This window comes from Suillus plorans (genome assembly GCF_016647745.1).
Source record: "Suillus plorans strain S12 chromosome Unknown HD556scaffold_23, whole genome shotgun sequence".
Classification (NCBI taxonomy): Eukaryota; Fungi; Basidiomycota; class Agaricomycetes; order Boletales; family Suillaceae; genus Suillus; species Suillus plorans.
This window is the reverse complement of record NW_024537407.1, coordinates 356,965-373,026: the sequence shown is the minus strand read 5'-3', so window position 1 is coordinate 373,026 and position 16,062 is coordinate 356,965. Positions and strand designations below refer to the sequence as shown.

The window sequence follows — 16,062 nt, the reverse complement described above, 5'->3', positions numbered from 1 at the left end:
CGTCCAAATAGCCACACCCGTGCTGCAGTACAAGTAACTTTCGACAACCTTCGGTTCTGTTCCTTCAAATCGTGTCCTGCGATGCATTCAAGTAGCGTTGTTCTTGGCACTCCGACATTCTGACAGCGGCTTACAAGCGTACGACATGGGTCTCTTAGTAGTCACTTACCTTCATTTGGTTCGTACACTTGCAGTTTCATTCATATCAAATTAACCGACTTTCAATCTCTCAAAGAGTGTACAGTTCAATGTAGCCTGCAAATTCTTCTGTCCAACGCATGTCCTCCTACTGGCCAGACCTTGACGGGCTTCGGCACATCATCCGTATGATCCAGCCCCAAGTTACCGTGCTCTTTCCGCCCCCAACCCCAAACTTCCGTGTCCGACGAGCCAGGTGGAGAGATCAATGCCATCACATGTTCGCTACCACAGGCAAAGGATCTCAGTGAAGGTAATTTGCCATCGTGGGATAAGGTAAATTCGACAGGCTCGACAGCAAACCCATTCTCCTCGACTTGGGACTCTCGATCTAGTTGACAATGAGTAGAGGTGTTTTCATCGTCATCCCTGAGAAGGTATGTCCCATTCCACGTGCACGTGCACCCAACTTGTCGAACACATCCCCAAGAATCCATCCTATGGAGTTGCCCTTTATTGTTAGATCCAAAGACTGTTGTCGCCCTGATTGATGGCAGGCGACGGTATGTTGGAGACCGAGAGAACATGTTTGCACCAGATCTAGAGATACATCAAGGGAAATGATGCAAGGGCGGTCATAGTTCATGATCTTCGTGTCCCCTAGTTGGCCATCAACCCCCAGCCAATGAACATATGTTCATTATTGAGAACAGTTCGCACGTGAAGGTATGACATCTCCCAAGCGGCAGCGATGAGACAACTGATCGGCGTGAATTCTGTCAACTGTTCCACGTGTTCAGGACCCAGCTGCCCATGGCGTCCGTCTCCACATCCCAAAAGCTCCCTTCGACTGTCACCAAAATACAACAATGCGAGAGTGTGGTTTGCTCCAGTCGCAAGTTGCAAAATCCCGCGCGTATTGGGAGGAAGCGTGCCCTGTGCAGCTTATCAAACGGCAATATCATCATCAGAACCATTAGCTAGCTGACCGCGAGCGTTGGAGCCAGCAGCTAGGAGACATAGATATGGAGTCTGAGTGGGCACGATGTAAGACTTGATCACACTGAAAGAAATTGATTGATCTGAATCAATCAATGATTCGACGGATCGTGAACGCATATGGATGTTTTTAATGGTCCTTTCGCTGCTCAGACTCGACCTGCAGGTAAATCAAATATTGCCTGCTACGGCACATATCGATATCACATGTGGGCAGTTCGAACCTTTGGGGATTTATCCTCTCGTCGGTTGTGTGTTCACGGTATCATTTTCTATCTATTTCTCGAATACTTATTGGTATGCGGGTATACAAGCCACCTCTGATCCAGCAAAAGAAACTCTATCGATATACACTGGTGGTACAAATATCCACAGGCATCAGCTTATTTGCATTCACAGAAATGCGATACTCAATTTATTACTGCAAATCAAGTCGTCAGCGACTAACAACCACCATCGGCAGACGTACTCACCGTAATGACAGTAGGCTCGTCCCTTCCAAGGAACTCCTTCAAGTTGCTGATTTCCAAGGCAACCTCGATGAGACCCTTCAAGCCCTCGGCGGTGTCACCCGCCAACACTTTCTCGCCAGCCTCTGGTCCAACATACCTCTCCACATACAGCCTAACAGTCGCACCAGCACTCCCAGTACCACTCAACCTGAATACCACCCGTGACCCATCATCGAATAGCACAACCTGTCCTTGGTTCTTGCTCACACTCCCGTCAATCGGGTCTGTGTAGCTGAAGTTCGTAACAGATGCGATGGTAAAGTTCTGATTGGTACTCTTCGACTTGTAAATTTTGTTTGCGAGCGATGATGAAGTGATTGCGCCATCCAGCAGTGCAACAAGCTTGTTGGCACCCTCGAAGGAAACCTCTTCGTAGTCATATCGACTGAAGAATGATCGTCCGTAAACAGCGTAGTGCTTCTTCAGCAGTTCCTTGATGCCAATGAGCTCATTTGGTGACTCCTTATTGGCAGCAGCAATGATGTTCAGCCAAGCTGGTTGGCGGTGAGTATTTGTATATGTGAGTGAGACCGGGACTGACCCATGATTGCCCATATACCATCCTTCTCACGAATGTGGTCTGAGCCCGTTCCGAAAGACTCTTCACCGCAGATGGAAAGACGGCCAGCATCCATGAGGTTACCGAAGAATTTCCATCCTTTATTCAATGGCTGTGAGCACCGTATAGCGCTATCTTATTACCATCGACTTACCAGTAGGAACCTCGAAATACTCCAGGCCCTTCTTCTGGGCAACCAGATCGATCGCTTTACTGGTCGGCATACTCCTCGCAAGGCCCTTCACGCCGCCCTTCTTGAAGTATGGAATAACATGCGCCCAGTCTGCGATAATGGCGACTGAATCACTAGGAGTGACAAACGCGCCCTTGCCGTAGATCATGTTTCTATCGCCATCGCCGTCACTTGCTGCGCCAAACTGGATGTTTTTCGCCTCGACAACTTCGACGAGTGAGTGTGCATACGTGAGGTTGGGATCGGGGTGACCACCGCCGAAGTCCGGCAGTGCGATACAGTTCTGAATAGAGGCTTCAGGGAGCCCAAGGGTGTCCACTAATATCGCGCGTGCGTAAGGACCCGTAACACCATGCAATCCATCGAAGAGGATACGGAAGGACGCGGCGTTGTTCTGAAGGAAGTCTTTGATGAGCTGGAAGTCGAAGATATCTTGAAGGAGTTCGACATAATCGACTACTGAGTCGATGATCTGGACTTCAGTCGGTCCATAACTTGTTTTGCCTATTACGGAGAGGTCGACCTGATCATTGATGAAGATCATTCCAACGAATGGGTGTATATGAACGTACGGGATTAGCCTCGATAACCTTGTACCTTTGAATGGTCTTCGTGATCTCATATATCTTGTTTGTTACATTTTCAGGTGCGGGTCCACCGTTGGAGACGTTGTATTTGATCCCGAAGTCGTTGTTGGGGCCCCCGGGGTTGTGGCTCGCGGTGAGCAAGATACCACCATCCGCCTTGTATTTGCGAATTACATTCGATGCAGCGGGTGTAGAAAGAATAGAATCTTTCCCAACGATCAACTTCTTCACCCCGTTTGCAGATCCGATCTTCAAGATGGTCTGGACGGTCTCGGGGGAGAAGTAACGACCATCGCCTCCAATGACGAGCGTCGCACCTTCCGCCTTGATAGAATCGAATATAGCTTGAATGAAGTTCTCTGTGTAATGCTGATAAAAAGAGAGAGAAAACATCCATCATCTCTCAGAATTATCGCGGCAGACTATCGCATACCTCCTGCTGGAACACCTTCACCCTTCGGAATGCAAATTAGTATGGCTTATCAGTGATCGGCCTAGTAAATACCTCTTCCTTAGTCCTGATGTACCAGGCTTCTGCCCGTCGAACGGCTTTGTTGAAATCTCCTTCACTTGATAGCTCATTGATGTAGGTGGAGAGTTGACCTCAAAACTGACGCAATGGTCTTCTTTTAGTATCATTTAGCACGTGATACGTGATTTTCATCACGTGCATAGCATAGACCCTGAAGGGCACGCAATCAAGGAACGAGATAGAAACAAGGGGCTGTTTTGGCGCGTCTAACATTAGCGGAACGTGCATCGCTCCGTGCAACGACAGTTGTATCCTAACGTACCTCCAAAAAATATTAATATTCAATTGTTGTCCCTAGTGGTTTATAGACGAGTGAGTTAAGTGCCTTTCTACTAGAATCATTCAGGGTCTGTTGCTCCTTTGTGATGATTTAGTCATGTCTTTTTGTGCCTCGGAGTCCAACTCCCCCCACTCCGAGGCTGCCCCTGCAGGCCCCGCCCGACCTTGGGAAGACTTGTCCATAATCCCCCCTCTTTCTGTCACATTAATCACGTCACAACTGTTCCTCTTCCCGAACCAGGTGAATGCAGAGTGGAACTTCTTCTATTGCACATGCAGACGTCTTCTACCCTCCCTTGTCTTTAAACCTAGAGCCTGCCTTTATCTCCAGCCCACAAGTCTTCTCCAAAGACCTCCGAGAAAGATTTGCCAAGCTGCGGAAGCATATCTTGCGTGACAAGACCTCTTCCCTGTAGCTGAAACGCCATTCGACTGCTAGTTCGGGTGACCATACTTCCACCCACCGCCGCCAGAAGCGGGAGACGAGAAGCAGGAATACTCCCATCGCTATCCACCAATAAGCATCAGCCACATTTCATCGCCAAGCCAAGACTCACCCGAAGGCACCGTCCTCGTAGCATTTCCCCCACGCAAGCATCGCCCCAACCGTTCCGCTGAGAACATCACCCTGGCCACCACACCGCTTCAACCCGCCTTCCACATCTACCTCAACCACCTCCCTCACACGTTGCCGCTCCTCATCGCCCTCGTCCAGCTTACTCGCCTCAAGACTAGCAGCTTCACCCGTAGTATCGCTCGCGATTAAATCAACCGGACCTTTCTCCAGCACTACGACACCTCCAAGTAGTTTAGAAATTTCTCCAGCGCGTTCCTTCGTCGGTACATCTGGCGAAACGCCCGCCGACTCACTCAGACGTTTGAACTCGACCACATTAGGAGTGAGCACCGCACGGCAGTATCCCTTGACGAGAGGAAGTTCCTTCCCGACCATATACAGAGCATCAGCATCGAGGACGACAAACATAGCCTGTTCACGAGCGATAGACAGCGCCAGGCGAGCATAAGATTGCATGTAATCCTCGCGGCCTAGTCCTGGTCCCATAACGAGGACATGCAGTCGAGAAAGCAGAGACCTGAGATCGCTCTCCACTTTCTCATATGATCTATGATGGTCAGATGAAACTGCAAAGTACGTGAACAGACTCACGTATCTTCACGGAGAATGGGGTGTACGATTAGGTCTGGGGAGTAGGACTTGATAGCTTGAGCAGCTGTGGGCGAGCAGATGACATGCGAAAGATCTGCTCCCTGCATATAAGAGCTTAGTATATACTTGTGAAAACGTTCATACACTAGAATGTATACCAGTCGCAATGCAGATATTGCTGCGAAGAATGGTGCACCAGTGTAACTGCAATACAATCAACCCCCACAATCGCAAAATCATTCTGAATAACGCTCACTCCAAAGCTCCTCCGAGCACACCGACTCTGCCTGAGTAGGGTAGAGATCATGTACATTCGCTGCAGAGTGGAGAACGGTCGTTACCTGATTGTCCTTTGTGCAAAGTGCCGTTCAGAGGGGGGATGATCTGCTTGATCTGCTTAATTATACTACGTGGCACGGGCATGGTTGGAATCGTAACAGCACTTGATGGTGATGAACTATCGAGAGTGCGATACAAGTAGGCCAAGGGTGGGAAGCGCGTACTTTACAACGCACTGACGTCACCTCAAGGCATCATGCATCATGCTCGGTTGTGCGTTAACAACTCCGTTCATGATCAAGCACAAAGTTGAGTACTGATCTATGATCTGTAAACACGCAATCATACATATAACCACAACCACGCATGTAATAGACAAAGCATCTGCAAGGACGCGACCACGGCGTGTCAACGATACATCCTATGTACAAGCCAAAAGTAGTCAGTATGAGTAAGTGCAACGAGTAGCTAGCTAGCTATTAATCTTATAGACGAAGGGGGTACTGGTAATATGCGGAGAAGAGAAAACAGAAGGGCGTGATATGGTTGGAGGTCTAAGTCCAAGGGGTGATATATAATATGTACCGGTGAAGAACACAACGGGGAGCCAAGATAGAAGAGAAGACGCGAAAAACCACGAGCGATGGACGATGAGACCCAGCGAAGATGAAATAGTTCCAAAATACCGGTTATAAGTAAATCATGTGATTAGGCGTCAAAGTTGGAGGGGGGGGGGGGGGGACAGAGGGGATTGACATGTTGTGCTTGCGGTGGGTGGCGCATTGACGTTCGGCGGCTCCAGAATTCGAAACGAGAATCACGGCGCGGTAACACTCGCTTGTGGGCCACTATGCCAGAAGTAATTTAGGAAGGCACCTGCGTTCGACATGATCTCGACAGCGCGCCCAACGAGACCACCCTGCTGTCGATCGTCGGCCCTTGTAGGACTTCTCGACGTACCAGCCGACAGCTTACGATCATGCCGTGACGAGCTCGCAGTGGAATGGGATTTCGGGGAGGGAAAGGCCGGGCGCATAGTCAGGATGGGTGAGTTGGCAGGCGTAGGTTGTCGCGAGATACACTCTTGCTCTTCTTTGATTTCCTGCGCTTGATTAGGTGTAGGGGGTATGACTGTAGACGAGGATGATACAGAGGTGGCAGAAGCAGAAGCAGTTTCTGTCAAATCAGTCTGCGTACTAGGCTCCGTGTCCAACACAAGCCGCGATGGCGGGCGCATAGTCGACACCGAAACAGCTGATATCGTTGAAGAATCAGAAGACGAGGATGACGCAGAGGTAAACTTCTTCTTCGGTGACTCTAGTGGGGCTGTAACCACAGGAGGTGCCCGTGGATCCTCTGGGCTCAGACTTGAACCTGAGCCCGAATTCGAATTTGTTCGGCGCCCGACACGATCCCGACCTCGCTCCGCAATGCGTACGACTCCCTCCCTTTGGCGATCGCTGCGCGCGTCCCGATCTCGTCCACCCACGTAAGCACTGCCAATTCCGATTGCCAGTCCAAAACCACCGTCAGGGCTGAGGTTCCCAAAGCTTTCCGTACTCTCACTGTCACGATCTGAGAACGAAGATGTCCGCGTGATACTCCGTCCTCGTGCCTGCTGCCCCTCGGCCTGTGAGGACAATGTCGATGACGACGCAGATCGGCCACGAGGCGCGTCAGGTGGCTGAAGCAATCCGGATGGGGAGGAAAACGAGCTAGACCTGGGTACAGGGACTGCTGTACTTTGGGAAGGCATCTGTATGGATGCCAAAGAAGGCGATGGTGTGCGAGACCTGGAGTGAGATTTTGATCTGGAACGAGATCTTGAGCCGGAACGCGATAAACGTTCTCCAGAGGTATCCTCAGAGCTCACGACGACTTCAGGTCGCCCAATTCGCCCAAAGTTCTGCACAACAGGAATGTTCCGTGTGCCACCGTGGGAGGAGCGGAGTCTCTCTGGGCCTTCAGCCCCAGGCTCAACAAACTCCTGCTGCTCAAAGTATGTGCGAGTATCAACCTCCTTCATTGGTACATCCTCGTCCGGAAGTGGAGATGCGACGATAGGGCGGTCGAAAAACTGCGCTGGTTTCAAGCTCTTGTGATATCGCTCGGCCATCATGTCGTCGACCACCCCATCGCCGTCTACACCGTCAATGTCCGCACAAATATAGCTTGTGGGTACGTAAACAAGCTCCACGGGTGACTCCTGCCCACCGTAGGCATACCACTTGTCACTTGAAGGTGGATGAGGATAACCATGGGAATGGGTATACGGGTAGTGCTCATCCTCTTCCGCCCGAGTCTTCAAGATAGTTGGTGCAATGAGCGCGATAGTGACAAGCTCCTTGTCTGAACTGTGCGTGTGCATGAGGGCGCCGGCAGTGGTTCGTCTATGATGGACCGAGGAACCATTCGTGTAATGCGTATACGACGCGGAACGAACTTTAGGTGGACGGGACCGCGAGGAAGAGGAGGAGGTCGATGAAGAAGAATGCGAGGATGATCGGGGAGGTAGCATGGCCCCGGCGTTAGCATGCCTAACACGCATCTCGAGGACTTCATCTTCATCATCTTCCTCCGACGTGGAAGACGACACAGGGGAAGTATTCTGTGGTGGTGGGGAAGACCGAGGATAAGATGCATGAATATGTGATGGTGAGTTGGGGTGTTCGTCTTCGTCGCCAAAAAGAAGCTCATCAGTTTCGTCGACGATCCCATCTTCGGAGTCCTCATCATATCTGTCGGGAGAGATTGATCGGCGAACCATAAGTATGCACCCATAAGGGAACAACCGAAGACTGACCCATCATCCTCAAAGCTATAGTCTTGACTATAATCGTTCGAACCCACTGTCTTGGAATTAGTATATTCCACATTCCATACTGTGCGCTTCTTCTTTGGCTTCTCGATCGCGATGCATTGTTCCACAAATGTGTTGAAGGTGATGTGTTTCCGCTTTTGGCCAGGCACAATCACAGCATCTGGGGAGGACCCCTGCCTGGAGGCGGGAGGCACCTCACTCGTAATGTCAGGAGTTCCAGATGCAATGATCCGCGGAGGTGAATCCCGCCTACAGTCACGATTGAGGCCCCAGCGGGAGATATGCGTATCGCTCTTGGTATGCGTGAGAGGTGGCCGCTTGATCATTCCTCCCACAACAGGTCCCGACAAATGCTTCGGAGCTTCATATTCGGAATGCATATGAAGTATTTCATCCTCTTCCGATTCAGGAGGGCTAAATATGGGAGAAGAAGGCAGGTCGGAAGTTAGAAGTTCCATGATAGAACGATGCTTTAGAATCGGCTTTGTGGTGGGCGGGGATGATGAAAGCATGGGGAGATCGAGAGCGGCGGCAGTGTTGGGTGAAGGTTTGGGGGTGGGGGTGGGGGCGGGGTAATCTGCCGTGTGAAGAGGACCATATAACCACGTAACATCAGAATCTTTCAGCCTGTAAAATTTGTTAGGGTGTGTTCGAGATGAAGTAAAAGGTATGACGTTGGGTAAAAGTCTACCAAAAGGGTTTGAAAAAAAAACGATGTGACGGTGACACAATGAGCAGTTTAGGCAAAGATTTTGAATGATTATTGGACACATGGCCATGCAGGGCCCCACAAAATCGCGGGGTTCGTGCTCGACGATCATAAATGAAAAGGGATGGTCGAATTGAACCATGCGAGCAAGGAAGGGGCGTATAGTATTCAAAAATGAACATTGAGCTCACCAATTAAGGGTCTCGGGGCTGACAGTGCTGAGATTGTTGCGTTGTTTCCACCATGTGCGCCAGGAAGCGTTCTCCAACCTCATTCCATTTGTGATTTCGTTCTTTAGACGAGTCATGCTCCGCCACGAGCGCCATACATCTTCTTCTCGCCATTCATGAGAGAGATAATCGACTTGACCACGGGGAAGTTCCGATACAGCAGTGTCATCAGGTATGGTGTTTACAGAACCGAGTAAGACGGTCATATAGTTAGCCATGATGTGGCAAACCTTTCGTGTGCACTAACAAATAGGGTCAGGATGGGATGTTGGGTTGGTTGAAAGATGATGAGCGAACGACCCGAGTATGCGACTTACCTTTGAGAAGTAAGAAGCTAGTTAAGAACAAGCTTAAGGACGAAGCCGAGTTTGGATTTGAGATGACGAGAATTTAGATTAAAAAAGAATGAGCGAGAGAGGAGGAGCGGGGAAAGGAGCTGCTGGGGATAGTGAGAACTTGGCTAGCACAGCGGCTAAATGCTAGAGAGCTGCAAAGTTGGCGGCTTACGCCTTCTTTAAAGATGAAGGTTACTCATTTCTTGAAATTGCATGGATGGAGGGCAAGAGAAAGATCTGGATTCTGGACCAGCCAGGCAGACGAATGCCACACGACAAACACTTTTTTTAGGTCTTAATTCAATTTTTTCCGTATCACTTTTCGGGGTCTCTCGTGCCGATTTACCCGATTCTCTTCACACGGCTCGGTCCGCTTCAATAATAATATAATAAAATATAACAAATATTCGAAGAAATAATACCAGCATCAGATGGGCCCCCCGCATTACTTACCCCACATCAATCATCCTTTTCAGTAAATTTTTGGTCCTATATTCTCGTCATTCTTGCCATCCTCAGTCATTCTGCTGGCACCGCATCCACGAGCACGGCGTCTCTGCAATATTATCGCGATAACATCATTCCCTGAACTGGACCACACCGCTATCCTTTCTCTGGCCTAGCTTTCCATTACCCGCTTCCGACTTCCAAGTGCTCATAATCGCCTCCGCAGCGCCAACAGCTTACGGGAGTGCCATCGGTGTCTGTTAACTGCGCTGTGCACTACATATGATCCGCCCGCACTCGCATGTAAACTTTGACCGTCGTTATGCCCGTTGATCGTGGGCATGCCTTCGTCATCGGAACTTTGCCAGCATGCAAATCAGGAAGGTTCATCTTTATGGTTCGGACCAACTTTCTTCGCCGAAACTTCTCCGCACCCCCTACTAGAAACGTATGTTACATAATTAACATGGCTTGTTGGAGCCCCGCAGTTGCAAGGTGCCAGTATCCTCCCATGCCAAGTATCATATGACCCTACTCCATAGCTTACGACCTGCCAGGTGGCGTGGGCTCTGACTGGTGACCGTTAAACGTTAACGCTCGGCGGTACGCCTTTCAACCAGACGCAGCCACATAAATTGAACTAAGATAAATATATCGGCGTCTAATAACCGGCTTTTCCCAACAATTGGCCAGTGTTCTGATATTCTGAAGTCAAACTTGGGCATTTCTTCTGCCACGCTGCATATCTGCCAAACACCTACCATGATCCCGTAGCCAGTTGGCCTGATTGGCACGGAGCACATACAGCAACCAATTCATGTTAGGCAGTTTCGCATGATCCCCCCGGATCTCGTCACCCAGCCATTTGTGTAAAAATAATTTGCCCGCCCCCGCCAACCACACAAAGGATCATCATTGGGACCAATAGGAACTTACTCACTATTACTTTGACGGCTATTCTACGGATCCGGTCAATGAGATTGCATTTACGGCCCGCCAGGGCCCGCTTCTATTATTCCGCACTAACAGCAGTCGGATAACTCAAATAAAAATAAAACGATCCCGACAGGTCGCGGCCCATCGTCAACCAATGAAGGGGTACAGCGGTCAACCTGGTACCCGTACAACTGCTTTCGCCGCCTCATCTTGCTCCCATCGATTGGTCGAATCAGTGGAAGTTTGACGAATAATTCCGCTACCAATGATCGACTGTCACGGCCATAACATGCGTGTCTTTCGCTTGCTTGCGACAGACACACAGAATCAGACAGCAGGACCCTGTTTTGTTTTTGAATATCGTCGTGCGTGCCTGCAGGGTCTTGAGAACTGCTGCTTATCAATGTCAGTACAATAAGCGACCACTCTCCTCGAATGCTGGAAAACATAAGAAGTATGCACTTCAAGGGAATAATAATAATTAAACTTCGTGCAGCACGCCATCGAAGAGAGGTCTTACAGATGCACTTCTACGACATACTAAATACATATACGACAGCAAAAGGTACAAAAGCACCACATGGCCATGGAGATATGTCACTTGTCGAACAGTTGTTTTCTCAGATAACGGTAAGTAGACAAAAGAAGATATGCTAACCAAGATGCATGCTCGATCAGGAAACTCTCCCCTTCCGGTTTGGTGTCTCCCAACCTCTGATCCGTAAACACCCTTGAAAGTCGAGATCAAATGTACATACAAGCGCCCACAAGTGAGTAGCAATGAGTGTTGGTATCGTCGTGGCATCGTCGGCGATCAGCTAAGTGAAGGTTGGGCGCAGAGTTAGGGGTTAAGGCCAAATGGGGGAAGAAAGGGGAGGGCGGACATGTGGAGAATGCTGGAGGACGTCAACAAAGAGATGATCGGGACCGAAGCAGTATGGGGAAGGAATAGGGAATGGAAGGAATAACATGTGGAGGGCGTCGGCAAAAGACTGATGATCGAGATTGGAGCGTTCATGAGGAATGTGAAGAAGGAAAGGGCAAGAATGACGCGTGTGGAAGAATTGGCAAAAAACTGTATTGATTGGGTCTGGGGTTGTATGGGGAAGGAAATGCAAAAGAAGAATATGTGGAGCAATCAACAAAAAACTGTAATGATCGGGGCTGGGGCTGTATGGGGAAGGAAATACAAGGAAGGGTATGCGGAGAAATCGACAAACACCTGTAATGGTTGGGAGCGGTGTATCGAGAGGGGAGGAGAAGAAGGAATGAAGCGTGGTGGACGTCAACGAAAAATTGATCAGGACAAAGGCCGCAAGAGAAGGAAAGGCAAAGAAGGATGTGTGATGCCAATGAAAAACTATACCAGTGATCGGGACCGTTAAATCGGAATGGAGTGTATTGGAACTCACATGAGAGTATTGTTATATCGAACAGTCAATCTCGTTCAAAAACTCGCGGACTGTTGTCCTAAAAAGACCACTGATTTGAATATGAGATTGACACGTGCATATTAGGGTTGTTGACTGGGTCGTATTGCCGCCGGTTAGCAAGGAGGTACTTAATTCGTGCAAGGACCAGCGAGTTGAAACCAGTAAATGGCTACCATGAGTGAAGTGTTTCTGAGTTGTCGAATGTTCAAGGGTCCGAGCCTCCGAGGTGAGACTTGACGACACAAAGTTCCATGGAATAAGAACACCATTGGTGCAAGACCAATACTGCATGTTATGTAAAACGCGCTCAGAGACTGAGCCTCTGGGTGTCACTTCAGAATGGTAAAGCGAGTTTCCTCGAAGCTCGCCACTATGCCGAGGGAAAACTCAAACTGACCGACCTGTGGTCGCTGCCTCAATAAATCTCGTGGCCATTATAGAGTGCGAATCGAATAGGCATTCCGCGCCGCAGGTAACACATGCCGAATCTGATTGAGGAGGTGCCCACCGAGATCCGAGATTCACCACCTAGGGCTTTGTTGGCCACAACCAGCGTTTTGTACCCTTAGTACTATGAGCCTGGGAGGCAGATGCTGGCTTAGCATGAGAGTATGTGAGGTCCAGGGCTAGTAAGTATATGCCGGCGGTTGAAGCTTGAAGTCGTATGCCAGCTTCGTTGAAGATTCTTTCGCAGTGACTTGCGTAAATTTGACCAGCCAAGCTTGCAATTGTAGCTTGAGTCTATTTAGACGCTGACGGCTGCGGCACTTTAAATTTGACGATGTACTTTTATGGATAGTGTGGTGCTGTGCATCATGTTGCACTGGCTCTAAGTGTCTGTACTTGCCAGCTTCTACCTTCGACTTCCACGTCGTTTCCGTCAGGCGTGTCATCCAGTAGCACGATATGGTCGACGCTCAGGAAAACTCAACATTAACGTCCGACTTTGATTCCCTTCACATATCTCTTGATTCACGCCCTCCTCCTGGCTTACAGACTCCTGCCATCCCATCTATCACTGAAGCCCAGAATCCATGGTCAGAGGAGCAGCTGAAGCTCGATTTGAAGCCAGCACATACCCCAGATCCAACAGCGATTAACGCCGCTTCACCATCTGTTTTCGCTGCACCTGCAGACTTAATCAACAACGCTCTCGATCACCAAGTGCGTGTTAGCAAGGATGTTCTGACTCAGTTTGATCCTTTTACAAACGAGGACGAGCTGAGTGCGCACCAGGCCTGGGCCAGCTCAGAAGGGCATCCACCACCTCCCCGAATTCCATCGCGGCCGAGTAGTCGAGCACACTCCAGGTCTGCCTCGAAGGACATTCAACGTGATGGGCCTTCTTCCAGATCTGGTTCACCCTCCCCACAACCATCGACTTCTTCCGCCTCATCTGCCTTCCCATCACTCGCTGCAATAGCTAGGACCTTCTCCATCCCTAGCGTGGCGACTAGAGCGCGCCCTCGGCCCTTGTCGATGGATGCGGCCAAACCCATTGCCACCCCCTCGCCTACAACCGTGTCCTCATTTGCACAGCAACAGTCTCAGTCTACTGCGCCATCACCGCTTTCCAAGCAGATTCCTCTTCCGTCTGATTACGCTGCCTCGAAGACACAAAGCGCACCGGACACCCGGTCCGCGACTCCAGCTATTACATCGCCATCTGGATCAGAGTCTCCACGCAAGGATAAGGACCCTTCTTTCAACTTCCAGAAGTTCCTCGACCAGATGAAGTCTAGGGGTGCCGAACCACTTGGCAAATACGTGCGATCGTGCGTCTGGTGACATTGTGTACGTTATAGGAGCTCACTTCGCCGTCCTTCACTCTGCAGGTTTCTCAGCAACTTCACGAAACGGACGTTTACCGTCAACGACCAGATCAAGATAATCAATGATTTCCTGAGCGTACGTGTCTTTCATTCTATTCAAAATCAAGACATTCAAGTTTATCAGTTCATTGCCACGAAAATGCGGGAAACGGACATTTGGAGAAATGCAACGGAGGAAGAATTTGACAACGCAATGGAAGGAATGGAGAAACTAGTGATGAACCGGCTTTATGAATACACGTACACGCCTTGTCTTCCTCTCCTTACTCCACCCCGACCAGTCACAGCCGATGACCTCGAACGCGATCGTGTGTTGTCTCAACGGATTGCGTTGTTTAGCTGGGTACGACCCCGACATCTTGATATACCCGAACTCGAATCCGACGATAACGATGGAAACACTGGATTTTTAGAATTTGCTCAACAGGGTATGTAGTATTCATCCTCCTTGCTAGTCAGCCAAATTCTAAATGGTGGCAGAACTTTGCAAAGTGAATCATTACAAGGCTCCACGGGATAAACTCATCTGCATTCTGAATTGCTGCAAGATTATCTTTGGTTCGCGCTTTTCACTTTCTATCTCAGCAGCATGTTCACATTCTCGGATGTCATCCAGGTTTGATACGACATTTACGCAAGGAGGAAGGTGCAGACTCTTTTGTGCCGATATTGATTTACGTGGTCTTGAGAGCGAACCCTGAGCATTTGCTTTCGAACGTTGAGTGTGTACAGGTTTTTTCACCGTGCAAGGCCCAACGAAGTTGACAAAATTTCCCAAAGGTTTATAAATCGCTTTCGAAATCCTGCGAAGCTACAGAGCGAGGCGGGTTACTATCTTTCAAGCCTCGTCAGTCTATGACTGCTTTGTCGGTTACTCGTGCTAATGATTACTTCTCAGATGGGTGCTGTACAATTCGTTGAAAGTATGGATCATACATCGCTCTCTAGTATATCACAGGCAGAATTTGAAAGGTTTTTATAATTTACATTCAGTTCGTGATTCATGTTCATTCCTCTTGACAGAAATGTAGAGGCAGCAATCCAAACACTCCCTCCGTCACTTCCTTCTTCACCAACCATAGCCCAAGGCTCACAAACCCCGAATCAACTTCCACGTCAATCTCCACACGCAGGAGAAGAATCTGCACAACCGCTCGCTCTCGCCGTCCCGTCATCAGCCCAGAATCTCACAATTGGCGAGGATGCTCGAAAGTTATTGCAGAAGACCGGGGATGTGGTATCAAAACCTCTCGGTGCCATCAGTCGTATATTCAGCGAGGCACTAGATGAAAAGATAGGCTACCTTCCAGGACCGTTTGCGCCCTTTGAGCTTGGTAGAGAAGAGCGGGAGAGACACTGGTCACACCCTGACCAGGTTGCTCAGTTCGCTGGTGGTACTCCGCACACACCGACAGGCAGTGAGGGACTTCAGGCGCCCATGCAAACACCTTACAAGCCCCGCGTCCGTCGTCCGTCGCCTGTTCCAACTCCACCCACGCACATGGGGTACTCTTACGGAGCCGACGAAACCCCAAGTAGACCTGGCTCTAGAGGGCTATATGTACACCAAGCACTTGCGCTTGGTCCTGCCCAACCATTACCTCCCCCCAACGCTATTCCACAGCACCTTCAACCACCTTCTGTAGGCCAACATATATCTCGTACGCCCACTCCCTCGCTGGACCTTACTGCTGTCGAAGCAGAAATCGACCGAGCGCATGCACAAGCGAGCGCTGCTGCTCGTGCGACTCTAGCCCAGATTTTCCCAGGAGTGGACCCAGAGGTACGCGACTGGGTACTGGAGGCCAACGGAGGGGATTTGGGCAAGAGCATAGAAGGGCTCTTGGATATGGCTGGAGGATCATGAACAGCCTTGGAAGATGAGTCCGTGATGAACGGGGGCTTTGATGCTGACAAGTCGTCACCAAAGCTCCCGAACTAGGAACTTGACGAGAGGGTTGTGACTTGCGATTGGATCTTACGGCGCGGGAAAACATATATCAAGAGCGTTTCCCCGCAATTAGTGATCTGTCCGTGCGAGATTAATATTTCGCTTCGACATGATACGAGTGT

At 49.7% G+C, this 16,062-nt stretch overlaps 6 protein-coding genes across 6 annotated transcripts; 1 reads left to right on the top strand and 5 right to left on the bottom strand.

Moving 5' to 3' along the window:
- Nucleotides 1–293: 293 nt before the first annotated feature.
- Nucleotides 294–665, bottom strand: HD556DRAFT_1210719 (uncharacterized protein; the record flags this gene model as incomplete). The annotated part of the gene is made up of 1 exon (XM_041296563.1): nucleotides 294–665. A coding segment is annotated over one exon (372 nt), but the record flags the coding sequence as incomplete, so codon positions are not given.
- A 915-nt stretch (nucleotides 666–1,580) lies between these two features.
- Nucleotides 1,581–3,570, bottom strand: HD556DRAFT_1235993 (uncharacterized protein; the record flags this gene model as incomplete). Its single annotated transcript, XM_041297792.1, has 6 exons — nucleotides 1,581–2,143; nucleotides 2,191–2,307; nucleotides 2,363–2,924; nucleotides 2,974–3,357; nucleotides 3,422–3,443; nucleotides 3,494–3,570. The coding sequence occupies 6 exons, from the start codon at nucleotides 3,568–3,570 to the stop codon at nucleotides 1,581–1,583; spliced, it is 1,725 nt and encodes a 574-aa protein (XP_041161077.1).
- A 201-nt stretch (nucleotides 3,571–3,771) lies between these two features.
- Nucleotides 3,772–5,527, bottom strand: HD556DRAFT_1366137 (Ribokinase-like protein). The gene is made up of 6 exons (XM_041302801.1): nucleotides 5,309–5,527; nucleotides 5,224–5,254; nucleotides 5,126–5,171; nucleotides 4,968–5,068; nucleotides 4,357–4,923; nucleotides 3,772–4,306 (listed from the first exon to the last, which is right to left on the bottom strand). Exons 1-6 carry the CDS (start codon nucleotides 5,388–5,390, stop codon nucleotides 4,108–4,110), a joined length of 1,026 nt encoding a protein of 341 aa, XP_041161076.1. The 5' UTR covers nucleotides 5,391–5,527; the 3' UTR covers nucleotides 3,772–4,107.
- Nucleotides 5,528–8,138: 2,611 nt separating this feature from the next.
- HD556DRAFT_1208158 (uncharacterized protein) lies at nucleotides 8,139–9,224 on the bottom strand (the record flags this gene model as incomplete). Its single annotated transcript, XM_041296512.1, has 2 exons — nucleotides 8,139–8,694; nucleotides 8,968–9,224. Coding segments are annotated over 2 exons (813 nt in total), but the record flags the coding sequence as incomplete, so codon positions are not given.
- A 1,475-nt stretch (nucleotides 9,225–10,699) lies between these two features.
- On the bottom strand, nucleotides 10,700–11,845 carry HD556DRAFT_393652 (uncharacterized protein). Its single transcript, XM_041310481.1, has 3 exons — nucleotides 11,609–11,845; nucleotides 11,245–11,542; nucleotides 10,700–11,185 (listed from the first exon to the last, which is right to left on the bottom strand). The coding sequence occupies exons 2-3, from the start codon at nucleotides 11,527–11,529 to the stop codon at nucleotides 10,811–10,813; spliced, it is 660 nt and encodes a 219-aa protein (XP_041161074.1). The 5' UTR covers nucleotides 11,530–11,542; nucleotides 11,609–11,845; the 3' UTR covers nucleotides 10,700–10,810.
- A 1,119-nt stretch (nucleotides 11,846–12,964) lies between these two features.
- Nucleotides 12,965–16,051, top strand: HD556DRAFT_393616 (uncharacterized protein). The gene is made up of 8 exons (XM_041310480.1): nucleotides 12,965–13,932; nucleotides 13,993–14,065; nucleotides 14,114–14,417; nucleotides 14,470–14,547; nucleotides 14,606–14,711; nucleotides 14,770–14,836; nucleotides 14,888–14,961; nucleotides 15,013–16,051. The coding sequence occupies exons 1-8, from the start codon at nucleotides 13,064–13,066 to the stop codon at nucleotides 15,854–15,856; spliced, it is 2,415 nt and encodes an 804-aa protein (XP_041161073.1). The 5' UTR covers nucleotides 12,965–13,063; the 3' UTR covers nucleotides 15,857–16,051.
- The last annotated feature ends 11 nt before the right edge of the window (nucleotides 16,052–16,062 follow it).